This window comes from Euwallacea fornicatus, chromosome 11 (assembly GCF_040115645.1).
Source record: "Euwallacea fornicatus isolate EFF26 chromosome 11, ASM4011564v1, whole genome shotgun sequence".
Taxonomy (NCBI): domain Eukaryota; kingdom Metazoa; phylum Arthropoda; class Insecta; order Coleoptera; family Curculionidae; genus Euwallacea; species Euwallacea fornicatus.
The window spans coordinates 3,732,249-3,758,837 of NC_089551.1; the positions used below are offsets into that span (position 1 = coordinate 3,732,249).

A 26,589-nucleotide genomic window follows, 5' to 3' on the forward strand; every position below is an offset into this window, starting at 1 on the left:
GGGCGGAACCGGAATAAACATTTTAAAACAAAAAAAAAAACATGAATGTACTGAATAATTAATTTAGGACTGCAAAGAGGGCCTCGTGTTTTTCCTTAATTCGAAAGGGCCCCGCATATAAATGAACATGGAGTTCGTGTCTTGAAATTTAAGATGTTATCATTATTCAAATATTCCGACGGCCTTTGAACTTGTTAATTACGGGTGGCAGCATTTTCAAAACTCCACAGTTGCCTAAAATCAAAATTCAACACAATTTCGGTAGGTATATACTCTCCAGGGATGGGAGTTGCTGCAGAAAGTTTCGGCTTATTTTTGCATTATTTACCCTTACAACCCCGTGATTTTGGAAAGAATTTAAACCAACTCAACATACACGTGCCCATAAAAATTGTACGTAATTCCCAGGATAACAATTTTAAGCGCCGCAAAACTCGATGGTAATTAATTCCCGCAAAAAGAACTTCATAAATATGCGAAATAACTTATTTTTGCAGAAGTTGTTTAAAAAGGCAAGCATTCGGCCGTTACGTTAATTACTTTCCTGGGTTCTAAGCATTTCAAAGAAATATCCCTAATTTGATTAGGCCGCTTTTCAACTCTTTAAAAAGTCGATTTAATTGCGGCGTCTAACTAAAAAACTTTCCAGCCATTGTTAGAAATGATGTTAAGAAACTCTCAGCCTCCGTCACTCTAGTGAAGTGGTGCAGTATAACTGAGTTAATAACAAGGGCGACTGCAGTAAACTTGTTGCTCGATCACACCGCTCAAATCTCCGGCTGAAAGTGCTTCTATATGGGGGAACGAGGATGGCAAACAGGTGATTTAGGGGCATAAATACAAGAGCATGTGTGAACTAACCGATAAGTACCGCGTCCTTAATCCTCACGTCTTAAATGTGAACGCACACAAGTCACCCACTAACTACGGACGCACTACGTCCCAGGGTACCACCACGATCCACACCGAACGCTTGCAGGGTGATAAACCGGCGCAACCAGCTGCTATCGGCACCTTCCCCGTAGCTGAGCTTCAGCTGCTAGTTGCAAGGCAGCCAGTTGCTAGACGCAGCCCGTTCGGCAGCCGAAAGTCCACTGCGGCCCGTGCGGCGCGCGCCTCGTCCTGTCCTGGCAATGGGTCCCTGGAATAGGGGGCGGGAGGGCTGCGGCGGACACGAGCCGGAAAAGAGGACGAAAAACTCCAGATTAAACAAGCTCGCCTTTTTGCGGCCCCGTTAATTTTGAATATTAATCTGTCGGGTGTTTTGGTTTATTGGCACTTGTCAAATTGGGGCCCAGTTCGCTACCTTAATCATGCCCCTAGAGGAATTAAGTAACAAACAGTAAGCAAGGGGGCTCTTTGTTAAGGAAGTGCCAATGGAATAATTCTGAGTCTCTCTTCAGGTTTATGTTTCTACAGTCAGAGTATTTTCGAGTAATTTTTGAAATTTCGTAAACAAAGATGCAGCCATAATCTACGTTCGCAAAGCTATGTGCCCTTATACAAGACGCTTCATTGGAAACGGTACATACGTCACACAAATCGGGGTTACTCAGGTGCCAGCTGTTCTCGAATATACCGTCCGCACTTTGGGGCTTTGCCCACTTTCGCATATTTAGAATATTAATGAACCAGTAAGTGTATTTATTTTCTCTTGTAACAACAGGTAAAATAGAGAATAGCTACACTTTCTTAGCTTCTGCATATATACCCTCGTAAAACCCAGAAATCGAATTATCTATATTAATATTGTAACCCACGATTCTGCTAGTGAGATTTTACGATATTTTGTCAATTCACTTCATGCATTTTGATTTGCGCACTGATACAATAATGATCCCCTCCCGGTCCTGGAGTATGCACCTTGACGTATTTAGTTAAGCTTTACTTAAAAGATTAATGATCCTCTCAAAACTCTCAACGTGCCTGGCAAGAATCGTGAAGAGCAGTGGTGAAAGTTCAACTCCGTATGGGTGTGCATAGTACCGAATAATCAAAACTTATCATAAAAGCTTAACGAACTAGTAATAGTCTAAATCGAACTAACTTTAAATAAATTAATTATTACTAATAAGTATTGTTAAGACTTGAGAGGCCAAAACTTGATACATTGGTAGTTGATGTAAACCCCAAAGCTACGCCCCTGCACATTTTGTATTTGCTTGCTTCCCAGATGTCACGACCTGTCATAGTTAAACAGATGGTTTATTAGTCAAAATTCCTCGGCTTTGTGTTCTTCCAAAGAAACTCTATTGCGAGGTAATCAAGTTATAAATGTGCATCGGACGTAGGTCTTGGGTGTCGGAATTCCCCATCGTTACTTTGGCGGTGGGCGAAATTGGGGGTACCGTCACGTTTCGTTCGGAACGACGGCAATATTCCGGTCACGGGATAATCTGCTCATTGGCCGTCGTTCTGGGCATAACGGACCTTCTTCAAGGGAAAGTCATCCCGAGTAATAGTACGCCTATGTCGGTTGGCCATCATCTCTCAGTACTTAAGGGCTGGGAGAGGATGGGATTGATGACATTCATTTCTTCTCGTTATCATACTCACTACTCTGACCAGTGTTGCTGACGGTTCAGAATCTCGAATACCCCACCAAATCATAACTCGTACTAATACTCGGCCTCGCAATCAATCAATCTCGTGTTTACTTCAATTAAGTTTAGTAACAAATATTTACGAATAAGTTAATAAATAGTGCAATAATTTGACGGGTTGTCCTAATTCCAAGACTTTCGGGAGATCCCACGTGGTTACCTTGCGAAGCAAGTAACTAGTCCATCCTGGACTCTCGTAACTAGAAGTGCAACGTCGGTACCTTGAACCGACAAGTACTACAAGTAGTGCTCGCGTGTAAGCGCTCTCGTATAATAATTCGCGGGTGGTATCTCCAACCTCCAAGGAAGGAACCCCTGCATATCGTTCAACAAGTATATTATATATTTATACTGTTTATTAGCAATAAGAGAACTGATAACTGAATGGGGTAGAATATATTGTAAACTGCTAATGCGTACAGCAACGTACGGTGGGTTGCTTACCTATTACCGCAAAGTTTCCGTCAAACTAAGCGATCTCCGCTGCTACAGTCCAGTTTTAATTTGAAAATTACGGAACTTCAAGTCGATTTGATGATCACTTCCATTTCCAGTTCTCCTAAAGCTAATTATGCTTAAAGAAATTAATGCCAGATTTTTATTTCCAAAAATGCACGAAATCCAATTTTACCGCCAAGTCCAAGAAGGTTTTGCATTATTTGCAGACAAAATAGTAACGCTCCGGCAATGGCGCCTTTCCATTCTCCACACGTCGCGGTCGTGATAAACATCAAATTTCGAGTGAAATATTCGACCAAATTTGGCAATATTTGTAGGATAAATTAAAGCTTGATTTAGTAGAAACGTTGCGAGTGCTCGTTCAAAATCAGATCGGACTGAAATCGGGTAAAAATCGAATATTTAAAGTTCAATCATTTCGATCAGCAGAAACGTCATTTCTGACGAGTGCAAGTAGATTTTGCATAAAATAACGTAAAGATTAAACAATGGCGTCTTCGCACCTCCACCCATCGCGCTCGTTAAAAATGTCAAATTTTAAGGAAATTTCGAGAAAATTTCTCAAAGTTGTGTGAAGAGTGAGTTTCTTCTAAGAATCTCAATTAGTGTTTGTTCAAGACTGTGTCGTTAGTAACATTAATCGAATAACGAGACGAGTAACGAGAGTCGAATAACGTTAATCTTTCGCAATGCTCTGGTAATGTTGACTTTAGGTAAGCGATGAAGTGATGAGATCAAATACAAACTTTACATTCCACACCGGACGTTTGATGTTGCGTCAGGTTCCAGTTGATCTGTTTGCGATTCAACAATTTTGAAATTGGTTTAATATTTTAATTTACCTCAAAATTGTCGGTAGAACGCTAGAGCAGTTATTATAAATTTCAACGAGAGTCCAAAATGGTATTTTGAATTTATTTTCTTCTGCGGAACTAAAGATATGAATTTATTCTTCCTATGGGAAATAGGAATGATATATGCTATGAAAATGAAAATAGCGTCTCAGCAAGCGGAAATTATGTTGCTTGTAATGTAAGTAATAATAATAATGATATAATGACGTAACAATAATAAAATACATACAATAATAATTATTCGAGACGTATAAATATATAATTACGCAAAGGATTAAATTAAATCACACAACACCCAAGCAAGATCTTAAAAGGAAGTACGTGAGCTGCTTTAAACTAATTCTCAATATTTGATTAAATCTCCAAAGCCTATTTAACGCCATCTCTATTTTAACGTACTCCTCCGTAGCAGTCTACCGCAGACTTGACCAATGTTGATGTAACAATGAGAGTAGCAAGCACAAGGAGAGAAACCTGCATCTCAAGTCATGCATTCAGCGATTAACACTCCAAAAGGCAAATAGATCGAAGATTGATGGAGCTAAATGAGTTCAACGCCAAAGTAATAAAATCATATGTGCCCTAGATAAAACTGTACTCCACTAACTGTAATCAAAATGGAATAGGTAGAACTGGAAAATGAGACAAATATAACGAAAATACAATAAGAGGCGAAACAACTGCATGAAGAGCACTATAAGATTGAGAAGTAAGAGCAAACAAATTGAATCATACGTACAAAGTCCATTCACCCCGTGCATAATGTCAGCAAAGGGTATCACACCGCACTCGTATAAAAATCTAAACGAACTTAAACTAAGACGAAATATGCATTTAACAGCGCAAAAACCAATCGCGCTGTATACGTGTACTATCAAAAACCAACCCATGGGAATAATCTCACGAGTTGATTTTTATTGACAGAATTATAGTGATGTTTACACATTTCAGTAGAAATTAATCACCTAATTCAGTACCTACCTATTAAGTTAGGGTCGAACGGTTTAGTTGCTGCATTTTAACTACAGAAATTATTTATGTAGTAGCTTTTATTTTTAGTTGGAACGGAATTTATTGATTTTTAAACTTGCAGAGAACCGCTTCATTAACTAATCCATGCTTATTTTCGCCAACGACCTAGAAAAACTGAATTTTTTTAGTTTTTGTCTTCTCCCCCTCGACAAATTACATTATTCCAATGGATAAAACAAAAACACTTTTAAGGTTCTATACGGTTTTATTGACAGATTTTTATGTACACATTGTATTATTGTGATGTCGCTACAAAAGTTAATAAGGCCTCTATGGCTTGGACACTCACTGTATTTCTGCGGCAGCAAACTATATTGGAAATTGGACATATACATAGGAAATGTCACTTTGTACATATTACTTGCACTTTTGCCTTTGTTTTTGGCGTATTGCAACACTTAAATATTCGGTAAACGTTGCCGACATTTGCGATTCGTTGAAATAGTTTTGACAGAACAAAGTTATAAAACTAAATCATCTGTGATTAAAAAAGGACAAAATCGACATTCGCATAATGTTCCATTACTATATTTACAAAATATACTTAATGGCACCATCCGATTCGTTTCCTAAAAAAATTCTTGCCAAGGCAGCCGCAAACTTGCATTATAAAAACTTTAGGACTAACAAAATACTATAAATTATATATTAAATTATTATAAATTTCTAATTTAGCTATAACGTCACTAAAATGAAAAACAGGCACTTTGGTCCGAACTTTTAGCGTCCAACGAACTTCCAAATGAAACATCTAAGAATAATACCACTTTTTTACAATATCCACTTGATACGCAAAAAAACAAAACGTAAGTCTTAACACATATAATAATTAAGTAATAATATACCATGCGATAAGAGCTTTTTTGTCTATTAATGATGAACTTGTCTTGGAAGTGAATTTTATAACAATGTTGCCGCACGTTTTGAGCACAAAACGCGAAAGTGACACAAATAAAAGAAAAACAAAAACATGTCAACTTAATGTTATTTACTATAATACATTTTCGCAATGAACAACAGGTAAATATAGAATGAAACCGCAAACTTTAAAATAATAACAAAAAGGACTGAACTCGCAAGACAAACCTTGCAAGTACGACTAAAACATGAAGAGAAATTTTACAATTCAGTATTAAAAACGATTTTTAACATTTAAAATTATCTACAAAAAACCTACCCCCAGTTTTCACAAGCTTTAGACTTACGTATTTGAAAAAACCTTTAGAAAAATTTCTTTTGGCGCGTTGAACTCAGGATGTAGGGAACAAAATTCAATATTCTGGCAAACGATAATCTCGCAAGTTAAAACTTAAATGTCTAAATATTAACGAGGTCATAATCGAATAGGTCAGCGAGACCCTCGGAGGAATCCAGGCTGAAGTTGTACTCGGGTGGCAAGAGAGGTTCCAACGGAACGAATGGCTCGACGCAAAAGTACGGATCCACTCCTACAGGGGGAGTGAAAGAGTTAATTAGACAACGTGATTATAATGTTAATTCGGAAGGAATAGAATGGAACACTCCCCAAGGACATCATTTTTTAGTAACATACATACGAATATAACATAGCATAAGCGAAGTCCAATAATAAGCAGTGTTATTGCAGACGCGCTGAGCTGAATCCCATGGTGCTACGGACCAAGGGAGCAGCCCTCACGAGATGCAGCTAAGCGCAACTGCGAAGCAACATCACCGTAATTCAAGATAGGAAACCCTGTAAATTGCCATAACACATAAACAGTTAGTTCACCAGCAAGCCCCGTGTTAATCGCCCAAGCCGAAGAGAGATGAAATCGACGCTAGAACTCTGCCTGTGATGTGCTCAATGGAATCCACACAAGTCACAGATAGAATCCCGCGCCGGTTCCACCCAACAGTACCGTAAATAGTGACGCTGTAGGTTTAAACTAGGGAGCTTACCATTCGAATTAGCTGACGACCGAAAACTGCCAAATGGGCTGTCTCGAAAGGGCGTCCGCAGTCCGCCCATTGCCGTCCCCTCTCGAGGAGACTCCAGTCTTGGGTCCAATTGCACCGTTGAAGGGAGAGGGCTCCCGAAGGAAAGAAGATCGCTTCCAGCAACCGAGGTAGACATTGAAGACGTGGATGGGAGACTATTGGGCGCCGATGAAGTACTGGTGCTTGCACCACTTGTGTCGAACTCGTCTTTGACGAAAGACAGAGATCGACAAACCTGGAACAATCTCTAGTAAACCGAAATTCAACACTCACAAAAAAAACTATAATCTGGTGATTTCCGGCACATTGCTTTCAGTTTTTAAATAAATATTTTCGAATGATATTTCACACATTACCCCTGTTAAAATATATCTGGTTGCACATCTTCACGTCAAATACTCCGAAATCGTTCCCCAGAATATAAAGGGTGATCATAAAAAAAAAACCTCAACTAGACGCTGCTAGGACATATTCAAGGCATGTCTTGGGATAAATTAATCTGTTATCACTCAGGCGTTTGATGGAAAATAGCAAATGATTCAATCAACGCCGTAGGTTTACGGTGCACCGTCTACTTCGAAGTTTTTTAATGACCACCCATAACAATTTCCAATTTTAAATCATTTCATCATAAACATATCTGTTAAAAAGGTTTTTTTGTGTCTATTTATGAAAGTCCTCGTAATACGGCGAATTGCAGCCATGTTGTGACGTCAGCGCGAGGGATCTCGCGCCATACAGTGGGACAAAATCACTAAGATGTGGAGCAATTGTAAGAATATATTTGAATTGAGTTGAAATATTAATTAACTTAATGGTTTTCTATAATTTCCTGGTTTCTGCAATTATATTCGAAGGTTCTATGCAGAATTTAAGAGATTTTAATAATTATTTTAAGGGAATTGTCAGATACTCTGCGTGATTTCGTTCCACTGTTTTGCCTTTTTTTAGGCGCCAACTATTGTAAAAATCACATTTTTCAATAATTCAAATGTCCTGTCAGCCAGTACTATATTCCGACCTTGAGCAAAAATTGTAAATACAGTCTTGCATCGCTCAAATCAGGAGTCACTAAAACCGCAATATTTCGTTTTTCCTTTTCTTTTTTTTTACAAAAATAGACCTCTTTAAAAAAATCTATCAGTTATAAAGCCGAAAATTTCAATTAGCGTTAAGTACTAAGAGAAATGTTTCCAAAAACTAGTAAGAGTAACAATTATTCAGCCAAAATACTTAACATCTTTTTTACTGAATATTTCAATATAAATCCTCTACAACCAAAATACCTTTATTTCCCTTTTTCAATCAATTACCTGAGAAGAAATTGGTCGGTGCCCCCCTGGCACAAATGCAGGACTGTCTAATTGGGGTACTGGAGGCGAATTAACCAAGTCGAAGAGTCCCATCCCAGGACTGAAACCTATGTCTTTGAGCAGTGGGTCCATAGGTGGGATTGGTCGGTTGAATTTCGGTGATGGTGGTTCGGGGCATAAAAACACCTTTATGGGTGCACCAATATAACCATAAAAGTATTTTTGAAGCAACTTTATCGTACCTCGATAGGACCGTCACTACTCTTCATTTGAATACTATAAGCCTCAGGACTAGCGTCGCTTGTCCATGTCGGTACTGAAAGCTTCGTATTAGGGGGTGCTTTAATCGCCATCACAGTCTTATTTTGCACTTTGGGAATCGACCTCAAGTCATTATACGACACATAACCAAACCTAAATTGTACCTCAATTACACCTCGTGAAAAAAACTTTCTGACAGTTTGCCAATATTATTCAAATTGATTGTATCTAAAGTTTAAAAGTCAACATATTTGTGCGAAAAAAGTATTACAAGTTGCATGGTTATTTTCAGAAAAATCGGACCCAAACAGTTACAAAAATTGATTGTTCAGGACTTCCTTTCGAACGGTTTTTTCAAACACACCCTGTATTTTATCACCCACTTTCAGAACTAAAATGTATAACACTTAATTCAAGGAATGTATAAAACCTAACAGGAAGTGGCGTTTTTTAAGTGAAAGTTGTGCTTCAAGGGACATGTGGTTGATCACAACAACAAAAGTAAACGAAAACAATACTCACTTATCTTGTCCCAGCTTCCTCAGTTCACTTTCCGCCATCTCCAACTGCTTATCCAACTGATTCTCTCTGTCATCCAACACTTTCAGTTGTTTTTTTAGTCCCAAAAACTTACTATTATCCCCCGCACCCTTCCACTGAATATTGTTCTTTGACTTTTTCTCCAGCAGTCCTATACCCTCCAACACATTAGTAATGTCATATATTCTTCTCTTTTGCACCTATTCACACACAATGCTCTAAAACAATGCCCCAAACTGACCAGACAAACACCTACCTGTAACTCCTCGGAAGCCCTGTTTAAGTCCACAACACCATTCCGGCTCTTTTGCAGCAGCTCAGAAAACTTCTTAGTCAACAAACTTAAAGAGGTATCATATCGCGGTTTGCGTACAAGAGACTGTTTCTTTTGTCGTTTGGGCGGAGGCGTTTTGAACATATCATGCTTGTGTTGCAGAGGCACCACATACTTCTGAATCTCCAGGTTCAGTTTCCGTTTCACCGAGGGTGCTTTTCGACCAGGACATCATGGCAGGTTAAACGACAATATTATGAGAACATTTACCTGAAGGTGGAGTATGATGCATTACTTGGTTCCTGGGAGTGACATAAGCATGATCCAGCATGTGAGGACTGGGAGTAAATTCCTGCTTAACAGTCGACATATCTGGGGTGGTCGTGGATGGCACCAACACCTTCCTGTAGACCCTCACAGGGCTGGAACCCTGATGGATTCCAGGAGGTTTTGACATTTTGAGTATGTATTATTCAGAAGTCATACTGTAGTAATCTAAAATGATAATGATGTTATTAGGTACTGAAGTTGTATATAAGTAAGATAGCATCATAAATTATTAACACATCCAGAGGGAAATTGCTTTCTTTCTGTTAGGGTATATACATCAAAAATCGTACTGGTAAACGCATACCTTAAAACCTGTAGCAGATAAACAAATTGGTTATTAAACTATTATTTTCAGAAAAAATATCAGACATTTGATTTGATGCAGAAGATATTTTTAGTTGAAGCAATATGAACAAAATGGTGAAAAAAAATAGGAAGGGTAAGGAGAAACACAGAATTATAAAATTTGTTAAATGGAAATGTTGCCATTTTTGGACACTTAATATGCTATAAACTAAATACCAATACCAGCTCAATTTTCTTAATACAATAACAGACCCACATTGTAAAGAAATATGAACAAGCAATTCCCCCAAAATTGGCAACTTTTTAACCACTACTACTAACTTTGCAACTCTTAGTATTTCAAAGATAGCAGTGGGATAGATAGATAGATAGATAGATAGTGGGTACCACTAAATGAGATGCCTTAGTGTTTGATTTGGAAAAAAAGATTTTTGACATATCACAACTTCACGAAATACCCTCCTTATGAACATTTATAAAAAAAACACATACATTTCAACAAAGCTATCATTTTTGTATTTCACATTTTTGGAAAATCTGTTAAGTATCCTGGCAATAAGGTGGGGCATATTCTCTCAAACACTCTGTAGGTACAAATATATGATGCCACGTTTGTCCAAAGACAGCACATGTAGCCTGAAAAAAATTGAAGGAAGGAAAAAAGGGGTAACTACAAGAAAAACACCAAAATTGGGTAAACTTTAAATGCTTCCACAATAGGCTAACCTGATGCCCCCTTGTAATTCTGTCTTCCTTCCTTCCATTCTATCCACACAACATGTGCATATGCATGAAAAGCATCACATATGCAACATAATGTACATATACGTACTTGGTAGGCACACATGCCTGAAGAAGCTAACAAGTAGAAACATGTGTTACCTGGTTTAATATCGTCTTTCCATGTCTACTTGAAAGCTCTATTCCACTCGTAAGCTTGTCACTAGCTTTTCCTACATTAAGAATAATTTGTTTATGCAGATAGGTATTTGAATATGACAAATTTTCAAATTCAAAGAGAATAATGACGAGGCAGGTCACTGAGCTATTTTGGTGCTCAGTGGTATTTAGTACATGCTTGAGGTATTGTAAGATATTTTGAGATATTTTAAAGTAAAAAAATTTCATCAAGAATCTACCTTTAGCGATAATGATTATTTGAATGGTTTTTATTATTCATATATTACCAATGTTCAAATTTACTCTGAAATATCAATTTGAATAACAAAATTGGTGTCAACCTTAATTTGTAAGCACATTGATATTAGCATTATTCCAATAATTGACTTCATTTTTTCGCAATTTACATGTCCAAATAAGAACATAAATATTATGATGAATATCATGAACCGTAATAAGCAGTAACCAACAGATTATGGCCTGTTACTTCAATGATGATCTAATTAATAATGCTGCCAGGTGGACAATGTTGCCATTTAAAGTCTTATCCAAAAATACCTCCTGGAAGTACCAGAATAAACCGAACTTGAAGATGACAATTATTAAATAAGTTTTAAGAAATCTTTGAATGGGGAGCCGTGCAAGTGGAGGTTAGCTTGCCTAGAAGATGCAGTAACCACAAGGTAGGTGAGTCAATAACCCAAATTCGTATGCAAATGAGCGCTTGAAAACTAGTTTTAATTGTTAAAGGAGGGTAGCTCTATTAGCCCCAAGGGTGGCTCGGCAAAGCAGGCCTCATGAGGTGGGCGGGGGGTAGTTTTTTAACGGCCGAACCGGCGCAATCAGCCCAACCGCCATTACGCGCAGCTTTTTCGCCTACTTGGCCGGCGGAAATGCATGCCAAACTCACTTTTCCGGACGAAATGGGTTTCCCTGGATCAAGATCGAAGATCAGCACCAAAGGAACACCTTTTTTTCAGTCAGTTTAACCGGCAATTTTGCATGTTCTCTGGGCCCGAACAAAATGGTTTCCGACCTCGCGATCGTCGCCGAAGGCACGGCAAGCGCGTGGAAATCCGCGTCAAACACCATCGAATTATTGATCGATCAGGGAAATTGTCGCGGAACCATCTTTCCGGAGGGCCGGGGCTCGGTACGGTAAGATTTTTATCCCTCGGAGGGCCCCCCGAGTGCCTTAAAACACTGCACGATTTTGCTATCGGAATCGACTTGGCGTGTACACTTTTGACGGCTGTTACCAAACATCTGCCATCTGTCCCGGCATTGGCGCGAACCGTCACGCATGCGTACCTCCTTCTTTTCCAGATGATCTTCCATCGTGGGGTTGTTGTGTTACGTTCAATACAGTTGTACCACTCTTAGTACAATTCAGCAATACAATTTCAGGTTTGAAATCATAAGCGCTTTCTTTCGACTTGTGATTATTTCATCAAAGCACGTTATAATTTGAAAATTACGCGATTTTTAAATTAAATTAACATAAAAAAGGTAACATGATTTTTAAATCATTTTGGGTTTTGATTAAATATTACAAGCGAAACAAATGGGGGATTCAAATCTTAAACGACAATTAAATTGCGAGTTTCGCGATACTTCGAAATACATTAGTTCTTCATTGGCGAATTTACGATTTCCACTTCTACCTTCTTTGACAACGCCTTTTTGGCTTATATTGAGTGTTATAAAAACCTCGGCATTTATTTATCCATTTAAATATTTCGTTAATATATGTGCAGAGGCGACTCCACCCTATGACTCATCACTTCGAATTGAGTACACTACTTTGCTCATGTTAGTACAATATCGCAAAAATTCAGTACAATTGGAACTGTTATAGATTTTTGGAGATTTACCTGGCCGTGGACGACTGCGATGGATCATTAAACCGTCTCAGATTTTGCTAATTTATGAAACAACCCCCCTATGGAAACGTTTACCACTGACTTCGGTTTTCTTCAGATTCGGCCAGCGTTCATCAACTCGATCTGCGTGGAACCAACTTGAACTGACACATCTATCTATGATAGGGCTGGGTTTATGAAGTGGTACTACTGGATCGTGACAATAAATACTGAACGTACTATGTTTGACGTCCAGAGTTCAGGGATATATATATATATATATATATATATATATATATATATATATATATATATATATATATATATATATATATTTGAGATTATTTTCAGGGAAAATAGAAAATAAAACAGCAAATGTTTGAGCATTAGGTATATAAGAAGAAAGTTTGATGAATGTCTTAATCCGGCAGAGAATGGTATCATTTTATTAAAAAAGAAGTTGGCACAATTGCTTAAATATTTAACACACTGGATGGGCACGTGGAATCATTACCCTTTCAACATTCAAATCCAAAACTATTCGGAAAATTTCGACCAAAATTGACAAATTTCAACAGTAGTCAAACCTAGCTTCTTTGTCGTTAAAAATATCTCTGACCACGGAGTGTTATCGAAGTAAGTCGAGATTGGGTAAATTTTCCTGTTAACTGCCAAATTAAAACCGTAATCAATTCCTTTTTTTTGCGGCAAATTGCCCGATAAAAATATTCATATCTATTCTGTGCTTCATAAGCAATCCTAATCCCTCTAATTCGTAGTGTACACTAAGAAGAAATGGCGAAGGAGATATACGCTGAACTTCTACATATACAACAATGCTAGGACTGTGAATGTGCTACCACCGGAAAGGTTAACTTTTTGAATTCGATACCAACCTACCTAAACGTCATTTTCATTTAAAATTACGGAAAACTGCTTAAATCGTAAAAAAGTTGAAAATTTAAAATTTTGGGAGTTCGAGCCCAATGTATTTTTATCATTTCATAAATAATAGTGTCCTCTATATATCGGTGAGCAAAGTAGTACTGTGTAAAAAGATGTGTAATTTTTTTCTTCCTGCGCCATCTAGATACGAGTAGCGAAACTCACTATTAAGTGACAAAAAAACTTCTGTTTGTATTTAGCAACCAATGCATCACATGGTAAATAGATGGCGCGTCAACCGAAAAAAATTATGTAACTCTGAATACCGTTAAAAATTGAATGCAAGTCTCATTTCTTATATTTTTTGGGTCTTCAGCAAATTCGAGAATTTAACGGTTTCAACATTAGATTAATTTGATTAAATAATGAAATACATTTTAAGGACAATTTAAGGTTAATTGTTTCCTAGTATAATATTGATATATTATGATTTTTAACAATAAAACTATATAAAATACAGAGTTGTTTTAATTTTTGCAGAAAATATAGCCTTGTATGATCTATAATAGATTAATAAGGAACTTATGCCAGAGGAAATAAAATGATGAAAAACCTATAAATGAACGATGGATATAGTTGAGTTGTGAAAATATATTTTTTTTTTATTCGTAGTAACTGAATTGTCCGAATTTTTTTTTTATCTGAACAATTTGATACTCTAAAAGCCAGTGGCGTACATGCCAATTTTGCACTAAAAAATTCGTGTGAAAGTTGGGTGCTCCGATTTCAACGAGATTTGGTTCCGCAGTAGGCGTACGATACAGCATTGATATACCGCGGTCAAATCTCGAATCAGTTAATTTTGATTTTTTGGCTCAAAAATTTTCATGATGTATAGCCTTTGATATTTTTTGGACCAAAAAATCGAAGTTAACCGATTCGAGATTTGACCGCGGCATATCAATGCTATATCGTACGCCTACTGCGGAACCAAATCTCGTTGAAATCGGAGCACTCAATTTTCACACGAATTTTTTAGTGCAAAATTGTTATGTACGCCACTGGTTTTCTGAAAATCAAATTTTCCACTTTATTATATTATTTATGCATTTCAGAGCCGCCTTTCACAACTTGACGACATTATCTAATGGTTTTTGGAGAATCAAATCCTCAAAGGGACCTTCAATTTGTGACGTTTTGATCTGAATAGGAGCGATGTATCGACTTTATTTAGAAGTGTGGGATAAAATATTGTAAATTTTAATATTAAGGTTAACATGGTGGCTGTCCTATAGTTCTTTCGTAGCTTTTCTTTCAAATAAAACAACGTAAAACTAATATATTTAATCATTTTATTTGTTTATTAATTATATACTACCGTGGTAAAAAATAATAAAGTCGAAATACATTATCATACATATTGATTGATACCCTAAAGAATAAACTAGAATGCATCAATATAAAGTAAATTTACACTCTTGGAACAGATACGATTATCGCAAGATAATAAATAAAGAGTGACCAGAAGGTTCCCGATTCACCGGTTTGCCAGCTGGAATTACTTGCGACAATATTCGATTCAAATGAAAGATAATACAAACCTTAACCACTAAAAAATTACTAACTGGGACCAATTTGACAAAACTAACTTAAATGAAATTTCTCTAGCTCAGTTCACTCGAAAACCTTCCGATCACGTGGCTACATACAGCCGTAGATTCGCAGAGAGCCATATTGTGTGAAAATAAGTGATCCCCATCCAGCTACCCTAGAATAAGCGGGACTGCTCGAGCCCCTAACACAAGAATAAGAAGGAAAACTTCCCTTCTAGAAACTTAGCATAATATAATCGATAACAACCGAACGAAATTACACACAGTTTACATTAACAATAATAATTATGATGGTTGTTGTAGTGCAACGGCTCATTTTACAGATATTTTTACACACGTATTATACAGTTTTAGTTTACTATATCAGGGAAATGACTTAATTTAAAACCGAAAACTGAATTTACAATTTACAATAACCTTTTTTTATGGTTGATTTTTAGTTAGTTATAACTTTACATCAGTCTGACGTGTTGTTCCATTAAACTAAATGTTCAAATATTCCCCCCGCCGCTGACATCGTACAATTTCAACTTTTTACTTCCAGGGGATAAACTTTATTTTGTTTTAATAAATGGAACACAAAAACAAGCGGAAGGGGAGGTTGAAGTGTCTTGGTGCTGCACCAGCGTACTAAAAGGTTGCTTTCTTATGAGGTTTCTCACTCAGGTTTAAATGCATTAAGGCCGAGTTGTGGTTTAGTTTAATATGACGGTAAGGTAGTAACCAACAGCAATTTGGACTGAAAATCCTGCAGCGCATTTTATATTGTCGGATTTACAAATTCGGCGTTGAGTTCAGAGACGGTGTTACCTTTGGCGCTAAATAGTGGATATTGCTAAATGTAATTCCCATTTACATATGCCGTCGGATGTGAAGTTCCAAATTTTTTGATATTTGAAGAAACGAGGAACATGAAATGGGGGATTATATTTCCGTGTTTAGGTACGCAGTTCAATGGCAAATCAAACGCAGAGTTTATAAATCCGACTCAAGCCGTCATTCGACAACTGGACCTTAAACTCGCAACTCAATAAACCTCCTTAGAGGCACCCTTCTGCATTAAAAATTAATTTAAAAAATAAACAAATTGAATGGGGTGAATTGGATTGGTTCCCCAGTTTTGCCATATGGACAGATGTTGGAATATTAAGCTGGAGATTAGTACTGATGGTACTTAAAGTAAATATATACATCAATTATTGTACAAAAGTAAAAAATACACGCGACGAAGATGAATGATGGTCGGCAAAGAATAAATAATGGCGTCGTATATTACAAAAATGTGCATGAGGGTGACGTTTTTCCTTAAAAAAATGACTGTATATTGGAATGATGGTAGTTATTTTGATTTTCCATCTTAGTTCAATATGGCAATAAGGGTCCGGGGAACCAACGACGACTCTTCTACTAAACCAAATCGATAAAAAACACACACGGTACAGTTAGTACACGACATTTAAATGCAACATCGATAAATTGGGTGGAAAAAGGGCCTGAGCCCGACCGTGATACACAAATATTTCCAGAAAGGGAAAACGTGGAAAAAAATTGATAACTGTACAATTATTACAAGTAAACACTTTACACAATATTTTTGTATAAATTGCATCAATAATCGTGCCATCAAATTCTACAAGTGGTAGTACATTGATTTATTTAAAATTTTTCTACGACAATAGCTTAGTAAATTCATCATATCTACGGGGGGTTACACGAAACTCTCAGTGGTTTTACATTTAAAATAACGTTAAGGTTATAAATAACACGTTTCTTTCATAAGTTCGATGCGTCGCGTCCGCGAATTCTTTTAATATTCCAAACAATACTTCACCGTCGTTTATTTACAAAGAAAAATGACAAAATTGTACAAATTATACAGGGGGTTAGTTTGATTTATCACTTGTGTTTATTTTACACATTGCAGATCGTTTTTTCTTCCGTTAAATTAATATTTACACCGTCCAAGTTTCTTTTTATATGTTACAACGATTAATTTCTTCTTCACAGTCGGAAAGAAAATTTCAGCAAGATTTGGTTGCCTACGTAAAACCTTTACAAAACGGGCGGCCCGCGAATTAAAATGTGGGCATTTTTTACATGACGCCGCGCAATGAAACGAACAAAATTGAACCATAATTTACAGAGGGGCTATTTTACAAATAAAATTATGTATAATACTTTCTAATTATATAAAATTTCAGCCTTGTTCAATAAGCGACCTCGTCCGATCGGTTCCGAGCACCGCCCTCCGACATTTTCCATTTTGATTTGTTTTTGCCTGCAAAATCCCGCACTTGTGGAAACACCAAACGTCGCTTGGCACATAAACTACCGCGTTTTGTACAACTATTTTACATTTTACAAAAATCTACAACTTTACAGTTCGGAACGGTCGTCCGCTCGAAACCGAATCAACCAGATATCGCGCCACTTTTATTCTTTAAATTTAATTATAATAAAATCTTTTCTATATACTTATATATCCGACTAAAATCTTCGCGTGAAGTATTCCTAGAAAATTAAACAGAACTCCTCGCCTTTTTATTTATTATTAACCGACCGACAACGCATCCCGACCAACGTTTAATTCACGAGTTTAAGCCGCCTTTAAATCCATTTGAACGATTGGAGAAATTTTCCGAGCATATAACCCATGTTACAATGGAACTAGTTTTTGACATTTGATCCACAGCTGCGGTGGACTTTACCAAAGGCTATGGGACAACGGACGAAGTGACTTTCCGTGTCCGGTGCCAGTCGATCCAGTTCTGCATGATTTACATGCTCGGAGAATATTTCAAATAATTGTACTTTGACTGATTTAAAGGCGGCTCGTACATCGCCATATTTTAACGATTAAAAACACGCTACATCTACTCAGTAAATGCAAAAAACACTTTACGTGCTCCGGAAATGACATTAAGAGATTTATTCGGTATTTACGCATTTTGAAACGGTTTGAGAGTTAGGAAGGGCTATTATTGTGACTGTGAAGGGATACATCATTTACCACTTCACAATCGCATAAAATTTAATTTAAAAACGTGTAAAAGTGAATTTTTTCGAGCCGATCAAGATTGAAAATGTTAACTTCCTGAGGTCTGATATCACAATACATTTGACGCTTTGAAACGGGTGCACGTAAATACGAGGGGGAGAGGGCACTTTATAAAGAATCGTGTGTTCTGACAACGACAGTAGTCCGCTATATACAACGCTTAATAATAGTCCTGTCCAACCAACTAGAGAATTTGAAATTTTAGCACGTGTGAGATTTCAAATTAGAAAACCGCAATGTTTGCCATGATCCGTCTAGTATGCGCGGACACTTTTCTGGCAGGGGTCAAAAATACTTGACCTGTCGTTTTCGAAGCTTAAAACTGTTGTTAAATCCCTGAAGTCCTAAAGGATCGTTGGTGCACAGGCTGAAAACGTTTGACCGTAAAGAAATGCATGCACTGAATGATGAATTAATCTGTTTTACTACCTCAAATTTCCTGAAATTGTAGTGTCGTTCTTTACAGTGATGACGGGTAGGAGTTTTATAATACATCAATAGTATAAAACCTTCGCCATCGTTGTGAAGGGAATAGTTTAGCTTTAGATCATAAGACATACAGATCAAAATCTTTGATAAAATTGCAGTTAATTAAATTGGAAAATAATTACACTTACTTACGTTCAAAATAGTAGTACCGTGTTAGGTTAGGCTACAAAAAACTGCTTTACTGTAATTATATTAATAACCTGGAGAGAAAGAAATGATAAGAAGCCATATTTAATAAATAGAAGGCTTGAAGTTCTGAATAATATTCACCTCTGAACTACAACACCATTACCAAATTTTGGTTCTTATCTTCCCAATCCTTTCCAAATATTTGAAAGACAAAATTTGTCCACAAAAAAAATTTTTCATTGCAAAAACGGCCTCTATGAAACACGATTTTTAGGTGAATAAAAATCAATCAAATATTTGTAGCTTAGTTAGCCAATAATACATGCATCTCCGCCCTGTACACCTTCAATCACCGACTACAAAACACATAATAATTATACCGGGGAGCTCGGCTAGGAAACAAAATAAAACGTCATCTACGAAACGACCTAAAAATGTCTAAAAGCAGTCGAAAGAACGTAAACCTAATTAGTGGATTCCTAGCAGAAACCTATTCGAACCTAAAACTTGGGCGCGCACGCCAACTCATAAATAATTAATTCCAGTTATATATAATACAACGTAAAATAACGACGGCCGCGCCACAAACAGGTAAAAAAAATCAAATTCGGACGCAGCTGAAAATAAACAGTTAAACCTTAAACTACGATTAATGTCAAAAAAAAATCATCACTCTTCAAGATGAACGGACAACGTTTGTCCCGGATTACCACGACACCATGACAAACCGAAAGGGTGAGGAGGACGCCCGGAACAATCCCAAAAAAAAAAAACGTTAAAAACATAAAGAATACTGGAAATGGGCGTTTTACAAAACGCCGTTGGTCGGCGGGCCAATGGGTCCTAACTCGCCACCAATGGATCCGATGGTGCCGGGAGCCTTCATGAAGTACTTTTCCAGCTTCGCGATGATGTGCTTGCCGTAGGTGTACTTACGCAACGAATTCAGGTGCGGTCTAATTTTGTGCATCAGCACTTTGCGCTGCGTCGGCTCGCTCACGTCGATCATTTTCTGGACAACGTAGTTAGCGTACTGGTCTTTCATCATTACGTGTAATGCGCTAAAGGTAGGAGAAAGAAGAATGTGCATTCCTTTGATTAAAAAAAAAATTAAAAATACTAAAACACAGATGTAACTGATCAAATTAAATTGAAGAAGAAAATATTAAAATATAAACTACTATCTACAACTAGTACTAAAACACTTACTTGTCGTTAAATCCACAAACTTCCTCAATCAACAAAGCTCTTTCAGCGCGAGTAGCATGAGTGACGCATTTTTCAACCACATTACTGGCAAACTTGTGCTGGCTCAATACCAATACTTTGCCTCTCACGCTGGTTATCAACTGAGACTTATCCTCCGGTTTGCCATGTTCTGTTTTAAACAAAATAACAATAATACGAATCTTTATGGAAATAAATCACATTACACTGACCTAAAACGTGCTGTATTACATAGTTTCCGAATTGGTCTTGTATTAGCTGATCGGTATGCTGGTGTAATTCGGCCAAAATTGGGGAGGTTTGATCAGGTGTACAATGTTCCAAGATGCGTTGGATCACTCGACAACCATATGGGTGCGTGGAAAGGTTGTAGACTTGGTTGGAGAACGAGGAAATGATGAACTGGAATGTCTTCGTTAGTTGAAACGAGAGTTCCCAAGAACGGCCATAAACATTACCTGTAAAGCGCTTGGATCTACGCACTCGATACATTTCTGTACCACGTGATTGCCGTTCTGATCTTTCACGCACTTCAAGACATGTCCGTCTAATTCCCTGACAATTTCTTGCTGTTGTTCGGGAGGGATGGATTCCAAGGCCTTTTGTATTACTCTACATCCATACATTTGTAAAGCGAGCGGCAAAACGTGACCCCTAAAATAAAGTTATTTTGAAACAAAGATCATAGCACTTTAGCTAGGCATTTTCTTGACACAATGGTGAAGACAAATGCCTGTACAAAATTCACTAAACTGGTTTTGTTAAGTTTCAGTAGCACAGTCTGTGTTGAAAAATAAACTAAACCAATTATAAAGAAGCAAGTTCCCTGTTCATTTTTTATTATTACTAGTTTCCAAGAGATATATGTTCTGATCTCACCTGACTTTCTGAGCCAAAGTCGTCTTTTGTTCACTAGTTCCGAATTCGAAAAACTTTTGGATCACATAGTTCCCGAATACGTCGGTCATCAAATTATAAGCAGCGGACAAAATTTCATTGAATACCATCTGTTTTTCGGCAGCGGTCGCTCGTTCAAGTTTTTGTTGAATGAATCGAGATCCGTGCTGATCTTGTGAAAATTCCACTATATGATTTGCGAGATCTCTAAGCTGTAAATTCGGGTACCGGTTGTTCCGGAAGTCTTCTAGTAACCTGTTGACAAAAGAGACTCATCCAAAACCACATCAAAAATTATTTACTTAACAAGTGTGAAAATAGTTACTTTACGGCAAGTTGATTGCAGCTTTGCTTCGCGTCATTCGGCCAGCAACCAAGTGCAGTAAAGACACACTTTCGCACGTGCTAGGTACAATATTTGACTAGATAGAAATATAAAAAAATATATACACGGTATCTCTGAAAGATCATTCACCCTTAGAATTTTTTCGTCTAAACGTTGGTGGATTCAAAATAATACGCAGTTTTTGTGAATGTTCTAAACTTACTAAACAGTCTATTAAAACCAAAAAATGAACCATCTTTTGAAGACACTCTATATACAGATGACATCATAAATCATACCTAGATCGACCCTGGGGAGTTTTATCCAAAGCACTAGGTACTGCAGTTAACGAAGAATTAATCTTAGTAAATAAGGAATTTGTGGAGCCAAACATGGTGGTTGCATTTAATCCTGCCGCCATAGAGTTGCGGTATTTGGCCTCAGCGCCAGGTGCCGCCGAAAGAACCCTTGAATTGACCAATCCGCCTAATTGCAATGGGGCTGCAGGTGGAGGTGTTAAATTGCCCCCCGTCAATGGGCTCGGACTACTCCCAATGTTGTACGGGGTATTCCATTTTTGACGGTAGTCCAACGATGGTGAGAAGGCTGAGGTATTTCGGTCGAAGGAATCCCGTCGTCCCGTTGTAGTCGTATTTAAGCCCAAACCTGCAACATTTTCCAAATTGATTTGAAACGTTATAAAAGTTGCAAAATTGTAGAGCGGTGCGAAATTCGTCGGACTGGAACGAAACTATTAAAATCCAGCGTTAAAACTGACTATAAAAAGATTTACAAGGGAAATAAACCTTGTCCTGAATGATGTACAATGTCGCAAAATCAACTTTTAGGCTCCTAAGAAACGAATTAAGCACGTTGTTAAAAAATACATTCGACTGTAAGGCTGTTGACCAGTGAAAATTGCAGAATTGGTTGCATTTTGGTTGGACTATTCCATGTTAGTGTGTGAAATTTTTCTGATGTACATACAAAGCTTAAAACGCTTTATATAATCGCGGAGCTTTATCCGTCCGAGTCGATATTGAGCTACAAAGTTTCCCCGGCCTTTATGTCAGGCAAAATGTCTCCGTCCCCGGGGGAGTAATGCGATATTTCATTCAAATGCCGTCTGGTGCGCTTTCGAAAGGGCCGTTCTTTTTTTAAACGGACGCCGCGATTGCACGGCGACTTAACGAAAATATGAGGGAGGGAAAAGTTGAAAAAACATACCCGGGAAATTCCAATCCAGAGGACATCTATTTTCGTAAACGCTGAGAAATTCAAATTCAAACGTTGAGTCGAAACTTTAGTCTTACAGTCATCTAGGATACACATATCCAAATGAATGATTTTAATATTATTGCTTTGATGTCTTAGTTTGAAATTTCAACTTTTTATTAAGGTTGACTTTGACATAATTTTTTTTTTTAACTCCATCTCGAAACATTGACAACTTATGACCAACGTCGGAAGTTAATTCCATACTTTATGGAAGGTTTCGTGTTTTTCGTTTTGGTGCATGTATGTTTGGTTGCTACTGGCATTATAATGATTAGCACACACCGTGCACCCACCAGACAAGACAGTTCGCCTATACCTTCATTTAGCTATTATATACAGTGAAGGAAAACAATTACTTACAATACTGGTGAAGCAATAGCATGAATGTGAGGTTACCTGAATGAAGCTGTGACGTGGCCTGTTGCTGCTGCTGCTGCGCAGTCGAGCCGATCGCTCCTAACTGCGATGAACCGCCGAACGGGGCGGCTGATGGGGGAAGCGCGGGGAACAGGGCTGAACCGGCCACGCCCTGTGCCACGCCTGTTATTGCAACGGTTAGTTTTGGTTAGCGGTGAAATGATGGGTGAGGGCAAAATTGACGCGAATGTCAAAGTTGCCTCGAAAAGAAATTGGGTGAGTGTTTGTAAAGGCTTGTTTTAGTTAGTTTTGTATACTTTTTTACATAATATGCAAAAACCTTCCGAGATTGGAAAATCAACATTCCCACGCCGACTCGAGGAGGGACTTATAATAAATAAACAAAAACCGGAAGCCCCAAGACGATTTGCATAAAGAAGTAAAACAAACATCTGACAATGAGAAATGCGCTCGGCTGCATTAACTTTGATTAGAAAATTTGTTTGGCTTGGGTCTGATTACAACATGTGATTCGGAATTTTTCACGACAAATTCGAAGCAGACATATGGGGATCGATTGTTTGTGATCGCTCGATAAACTCATTACGTATATATTAACATACTTGGGTTTCTACATCAGCGGTTAATGTTGCGTATGTTTCATTTCCATCGTGACAAACATGGGTTTCAGTGGAACGACCTACTTTGGATGCAAATTAATTCCAAAAACTCGGAGAAACTGATCATTAGGTTTCATAATTGAATTAACGATAAACCAAATATGTGAAAATAGTTAGGTCTATTTACATCTGTTATGTACAAAATTTTGATCTAAGAATGAAGTTCGTCGGGAAATTTCCTCGTTTTTAAATTTAATTTAAGGGACAATGGTTGGTTATTACTGAGCGAGCGGAGCCTTAATGGTTTATCCACAGAAAAAAACCAATTTGAAGACCGAAATTAATGGCTCGGATAAAAATTCCGTATAAAAGACATTATTAATTTTTGCAGAATTGAATCTACTTTTCTCTGATTAATTCACCTAGACAAAGGCAATTTAAATGGCGTATGCTTGAATATAAAAGATATATTGAATACAGAAGATTATTTACATATCTGAGGCGATTCCCAAGGGTTACAACATAATTAAGAGTGGCGTGAAGTGGGCTATTCAATGGCTTATTATTTCGAAATGTCGAATCGAGGAATTTTATCGGAAAAAAGTGTGGGTGGAACTCACGGTAATCGACAACTTGTTAAACAAACCGAACTAAAATTACTGGGAAATACGACTGCGGAATTATTTCGACTTTAAATAGATTAGGGTAGTCGATAAATTCTACGTTTCAGTCAAAGCGATGATGGCAAAAATAAACAAAAGTAGTAAAAAAAGAAGTTATTATGCGCGGAAACTCGATGGATATTTCATAGCACCAACCAAACATTGAAAATTTGTTCACATCACCATTTATTTATACATATACACATTTTAAACAACCCTTCCCCAACAATATAACTAACAAATAATATATTAAACAAATTACCTCCAAGAGTGGTCCCATTGACGGAAGTACTAACACCAGCTGCGGCCGCCCCATACAGCCCTTGGGCGCCTGCTGCCGCCCCATATAAACTGGCAGCTGCCCCTTGTGCCGCCCGGCCGGGAGCACTGCCCGGTGGTGGCACTAAAACAGGGGCAGCAGGGCTGACCAGGCGCATAGGAGGCGCGTGGCCATTACGAAGGGCAGCCGCAGCCGCCCCTTGGGCCACCAAGATGGGTGCCCCCCCTTGTTCGTAGTAGGCCGGGACGATGTAACCACCCGCGGGCACTCCCGGCTGTAATACAAAATTGTTATATACAAACTAATGTACAATGGCGGCTTTTGCATCTTTGTGTTGGTATTGTAACTGTAACTCTGTGCACACAATAATATTATATTTTTGTTATAAGTACAAAATGATACAACAGTGGCGATTGATAGAAAACAAATGTTTACCGTAAAACGTTAACGAAAACTGTAATAACGTCCAGGGGACACGTGCACCATGTATTATTTTTTTACACTGTAGCTTAGTTTATAAAAAAAAATATATTTTAATTCAAACAGAAAAATTCTTGAAAATATGGCGAACGCATTTTTTTTTTAAATCTATTATATTTGCCGTTGACGCAGTTGAACACAATTTGATATTTATTGAAACCGATGTCCAATATATTTGATATTTGTTTTATAAATATTTCACTATTTACATTAACAAAAAAATGAATATAAAGAAGATTAAAAACTCGATCAATTCTAGTAATTCCAAATTCAACCATAGGTATCCGCTGTAATTCGGGTTAACACTGCGTGTTGCGAGGGTGTTAAAAACTACGTGACACAAACACGAACATTTCAGGCCGCCATTTCATCGGTTTTTACTCGTCCACATCAATTTTTATTGGCATCATATTAATAACGATGCTTTTAAGGGCGCAAATATTCATCCGCCTCGAAATAATAACATGGTAAAAGCGACGCGACAATTAACCTCCCCCTTCCATTAATCAAACGCCACCAAACTAAAATTACTGTTATTACTATTGTCTAGTTCAGGATTTAAAATACGTTAGCATTAAAACGTTAAAACCCTGCAGAGTGCACGACATAAAATATATGTATAATTTACATATACAATGGAACGGGTATTTAATAATTCACAAAAACAACCCTTTGTCTTACCTGAACTTGCTGCTGTGCCTCATTAGTTCCGTTGGGTGTCAAAGGTCTTCTAGCTCCATTACTCGCACCCTGTTGTAGAGCGGCTAAATTGGCTGGAGGAGCTGGGTACACCCAAGGTCCTACTCCATAATACTGTGCAGGAACTCCGGCGGTTATCAAATAAGGTTCAGCCTAAAACGATTAGCTATTAAGATTTCTTTAGACAACAATGAGATTAATCATCTCAGATGCTGATGATTTTTATCGCTAAACAAAGAAATTTTAAAGCAAGAAGTAAATCTGAGGCTATTTTGAGAACCTGCTAAGGAACTTATCCATATCAGAAAGAGTCTTAAATTAGGTGCCAACAGCTCGGCCTTGATGGCACTCAATGCTATCTAACTATAAACTCACTTGTTGCGCATTCAATACGTAGGGTCCCTGCTGCGTAAACGCAGCGGCTGCAGCTTGCTGTTGCTGCGCAGCTGCGAGGTATTGTTGCTGCTGTTGCTGTTGTAAAAGTTGCAATTGTGCCGCGGCTCCTGGCGTTGCCGCTTGAGTTTGTTGAGATCGGAAGAGCTGCTGTAATAAAGGGAAGAGAAAATATATTAATATTGCAAATAAAATTATCGGAAAAATTTTTTTGCAAAATACTCTCAGTTCCTTTAGTACTTCGCATCGTGTACACTTAGTCGATAATATAGAATTTCAGAGATTTGGTTCAGCGAAGTTCGCAAACCATAAAATTAACCCTGTAGAAGCCCAAGAGTTCGTACTATTTATTGGTAATATCAACTTTAACGTCCAAACTGGTGCAAAGAAAAATGCAGGTCTTGTATTTAATCTAGACGCAACAATTTTCCGGTTGATCAACGTCGCGACTTGCAAAACAGACGCCAAGTTTCCCGCGAGATAGAAATGTATGTTAGTGTTACT

At 37.6% G+C, this 26,589-nt stretch overlaps 3 protein-coding genes and 2 long non-coding RNA genes across 15 annotated transcripts in view; 2 read left to right on the forward strand and 3 right to left on the reverse strand.

Annotated features, from left to right (window-relative positions):
• Positions 1 to 992, reverse strand: part of LOC136341968 (cyclic nucleotide-gated channel rod photoreceptor subunit alpha) — a 96,457-nt gene extending 95,465 nt beyond the window's left edge. For all 3 annotated transcript variants that reach the window (XM_066287383.1, XM_066287384.1, XM_066287382.1), the window contains exon 1: positions 862 to 992. The gene's annotated coding sequence lies outside the window, so the exon portion shown is untranslated. The remainder of the gene's footprint in view (positions 1 to 861) is intronic.
• Positions 654 to 4,679, forward strand: LOC136341989 (uncharacterized). Of its 2 annotated transcripts, XR_010732580.1 has the most exons (4): positions 654 to 820; positions 947 to 2,079; positions 2,938 to 4,478; positions 4,543 to 4,679. It is a non-coding gene; the product is annotated as an uncharacterized lncRNA (long non-coding RNA). The 2 variants fall into 2 exon arrangements; XR_010732579.1 differs by having other exon boundaries at positions 2,938 to 4,679.
• A 454-nt stretch (positions 4,680 to 5,133) lies between these two features.
• LOC136341975 (transcription factor E2F1-like) lies at positions 5,134 to 12,833 on the reverse strand. Of its 2 annotated transcripts, none has more exons than XM_066287400.1 (8): positions 12,706 to 12,833; positions 9,566 to 9,790; positions 9,278 to 9,510; positions 9,004 to 9,221; positions 8,463 to 8,634; positions 8,221 to 8,406; positions 6,869 to 7,142; positions 5,134 to 6,396 (listed from the first exon to the last, which is right to left on the reverse strand). In XM_066287400.1, the coding sequence occupies exons 2-8, from the start codon at positions 9,750 to 9,752 to the stop codon at positions 6,266 to 6,268; spliced, it is 1,401 nt and encodes a 466-aa protein (XP_066143497.1). In that variant the 5' UTR covers positions 9,753 to 9,790; positions 12,706 to 12,833; the 3' UTR covers positions 5,134 to 6,265. The 2 variants fall into 2 exon arrangements, with proteins under 2 accessions (XP_066143497.1, XP_066143496.1); XM_066287399.1 differs by lacking the exon at positions 12,706 to 12,833 and adding an exon at positions 11,742 to 12,113.
• On the forward strand, positions 12,816 to 13,938 carry LOC136341994 (uncharacterized). Its single transcript, XR_010732587.1, has 3 exons — positions 12,816 to 12,929; positions 13,045 to 13,329; positions 13,473 to 13,938. It is a non-coding gene; the product is annotated as an uncharacterized lncRNA (long non-coding RNA).
• Positions 13,939 to 14,913: 975 nt separating this feature from the next.
• Positions 14,914 to 26,589, reverse strand: part of LOC136342209 (maternal protein pumilio-like) — an 86,182-nt gene continuing 74,506 nt past the window's right edge. For 6 of the 7 annotated variants that reach the window (XM_066287776.1, XM_066287777.1, XM_066287782.1 and 3 more), the window contains 10 exons: positions 26,068 to 26,235; positions 25,675 to 25,845; positions 24,496 to 24,787; positions 22,991 to 23,134; positions 21,616 to 21,982; positions 20,974 to 21,246; positions 20,553 to 20,748; positions 20,307 to 20,496; positions 20,077 to 20,245; positions 14,914 to 19,928 (listed from right to left, as the gene is read on the reverse strand). In XM_066287776.1, the coding sequence (XP_066143873.1) occupies positions 19,676 to 19,928; positions 20,077 to 20,245; positions 20,307 to 20,496; positions 20,553 to 20,748; positions 20,974 to 21,246; positions 21,616 to 21,982; positions 22,991 to 23,134; positions 24,496 to 24,787; positions 25,675 to 25,845; positions 26,068 to 26,235 (2,223 nt within the window). In that variant the 3' untranslated portion in view covers positions 14,914 to 19,675. The remainder of the gene's footprint in view (positions 19,929 to 20,076; positions 20,246 to 20,306; positions 20,497 to 20,552; positions 20,749 to 20,973; positions 21,247 to 21,615; positions 21,983 to 22,990; positions 23,135 to 24,495; positions 24,788 to 25,674; positions 25,846 to 26,067; positions 26,236 to 26,589) is intronic. The other variant, XM_066287778.1, reaches the window with a different exon arrangement.

Bases quoted from the DNA above. Each gene is read 5' to 3' on its own strand.
- LOC136341975 (XM_066287400.1), bottom strand. From the start codon at position 9,752: ATGTCAAAACCTCCTGGAATCCATCAGGGTTCCAGCCCTGTGAGGGTC. The intron at 7,143-8,220 runs GTAATTGATTGA...AGATTGTTCCAG, and splicing joins ACCGACCAATTTCTTCTCAG to GTTTGTCGATCTCTGTCTTT. The intron at 6,397-6,868 runs GTAAGCTCCCTA...CTCCCCCTGTAG, and splicing joins GTCGTCAGCTAATTCGAATG to GAGTGGATCCGTACTTTTGC.